The following is a 2,197-nucleotide window of genomic DNA, read 5'->3' as shown; positions in this document are numbered from 1 at the left end:
TTTCCACTCATTATCAGTGACCCATTAATGAATCACTGGCAAACAGCAAAGACGGATGGGATGCTGTATTGTTGTCCCTCCACACACAAAGTAAAAAGGATATTTTATAACTTCTCCTTATAACTCAAGACCAGTGAAGATCATGAAGCTTTAACACCACTTCAGGCTCTTGATCAAGTCTTTAAAAAAATTTTAAAAAGGCATTTGTCTTCACTCTTGTCCATTCTCTTTCTCACACACACACACACACACACCACACACACACACACACACACACACATCTATATCCCCAAAGTTCTGTCTGTGTAAAGCTGCTTCCTCTCAGGAGAGGTGGAACACGCTGTAGCCGACCGGAGTGGTGTACATGGCCAGATGTGCAGCACGGAGTATGGGGCTGCGACTGTATGAGCCCAGTCCATAGAGCGATGCTGATCCAGCCTGCATGTTAACACCGAAGGGGAAACCTAAGGATGAGAAGCCAGGGTGAAATAGAGCTTTGGGCCCCACGCCAGCTGCTATTTTAAGTTTTTCCACCTCAGCCTCCTGAAGCCTCTTCGCTTTAGCTCGTCGGTTTTGGAACCAGATCTTGACCTGGGTCTCTGACAGTGATAAGGAGGAGGAGAACTCAGCCCGTTCCGCAATGGACAGATACTGCTTCTGCCGAAACTTTCTCTCCAGGGCCAGGAGCTGCGTGGTGGTGAACGGGGTGCGGGGCTTGCGGTTGGTTTTGTGCTTCCTCAAGGAGCACACTGCTGGACTGAGCTGCCCTAGAAGACAGGCAAAAAGTGTAATATACTGTTTCACTGGTTTAATATCCAAATAACTCATACAGGGCTGAAACAATTTGTCAATTTAGCAATTAAATTAGATAGAAAAATAATCATCAACAAAATTTATAATTAGCCCAAGTCATTTATCAAGAAAAAACATCTTTTAGCTCTTAGGACTGTTGGTCAGGCAAGTTATTAAATTATTAAGACCATCTTAGGCTCTAGGGCAAGGGACTATTTTTGACAAACTAAATGATTGAACAATTCATTATGAAAAGAAAAAAAAATCTAATCTGAGATAGCACTAATCTTAATTCTCTAATAGCACAATTAAACACCCCAAAAAACGAGAATCAAAAAAATAAATTATATATATACATACATACGCACGCACACTTCTTTTTTAAAAATATTGTGTGGAATGGTATTATTTCGTTACACCCCCTGAGATGAGCAATCTTGTTTTCAATGGGGCTGTATATTGATTTATGGCCTGCTGTAGTTATTCCAATCTCGACTATTCTTTATCGCATTTACAAAACCTAAAATCAGTCGTGAACCGCGAGTTACCATTCAAACTGTCATGTCTAAAAATATGTAACTTAAGACTGGATTTATTAGGCAATTTATAACAAAGCCAAATAGCTACTCTATGTTACACACCATTATTTAACAGTGACCCCGTATTGATCATTATCTGACAATTCCCCTGATCACTTACTGGGTGGTGTGGAGAGCTTAATAGGGCCGGATATCCATGAAGAACAGTCTCCTTGTTCCGATGGCTCTGACTTGATCGATACTAATTGTTGGGATATCTCATCCAGCCTCTGCGCCTGATCATTGTTTAAAGAGTTATTTCCGTTTGGTCTGTCTGTCGCAGCCAGCGGCCTCGTGTCCGACATGAGCGCCTCTACACTAAAGGGCAGGCAGGACACCTGAGCCGTGCGCCTCTTCAGCCGCGGACCCTGCACATCCTCGTCTGTTGAACACTCATCTCTGCAGTCTCCAGGGGAAGACATGCTTCGTTTTGGGGGGCAGCGATCGATATCTAATTCCAGTCCAGAAAACACATCACTTCTTTTCCACGAAGTGCAAACATGCAGCGTCCACAGAGGAGAGAACTTCAGAGTAACAAGTAGTCACAAAGTTGACAACTTTCTCGCTGGCAAAACTTTGGGAGGTACTTGGACTTTCAGCCAATGATCCCGTGCGCGGAGGAAGACGATTGGATCTCTGTAGGTGCCACACCCACGACTAGGCGACTACACAGCCGCACATCAGCCTCATTTACAGGTAATTACTCTGGGAAAAGGTTGTTTCGTGAAAATTACTCACGTTTTTTAATCTTAATTACTGACAGTAATAGACCTTATTTTATTCATTCTGCAAACATTTGTTTGACAGTGAGAGCAACAAAAAATAGT

General features: G+C 42.8%; 1 protein-coding gene across 1 annotated transcript; it reads right to left on the bottom strand.

Moving 5' to 3' along the window:
• Positions 1–321: 321 nt before the first annotated feature.
• On the bottom strand, positions 322–1,792 carry LOC128362696 (homeobox protein MSX-2-like). Its single transcript, XM_053323542.1, has 2 exons — positions 1,492–1,792; positions 322–767 (listed from the first exon to the last, which is right to left on the bottom strand). Exons 1-2 carry the CDS (start codon positions 1,790–1,792, stop codon positions 322–324), a joined length of 747 nt encoding a protein of 248 aa, XP_053179517.1.
• Between the last annotated feature and the right edge of the window lie 405 nt (positions 1,793–2,197).

The sequence above is a fragment of the Scomber japonicus genome, chromosome 8 (genome assembly GCF_027409825.1).
Source record: "Scomber japonicus isolate fScoJap1 chromosome 8, fScoJap1.pri, whole genome shotgun sequence".
In the NCBI taxonomy this organism is placed as follows: Eukaryota; Metazoa; Chordata; class Actinopteri; order Scombriformes; family Scombridae; genus Scomber; species Scomber japonicus.
Note: the sequence above shows the minus strand (reverse complement) of the source record. Positions and strands in the feature narration are given on the sequence as shown.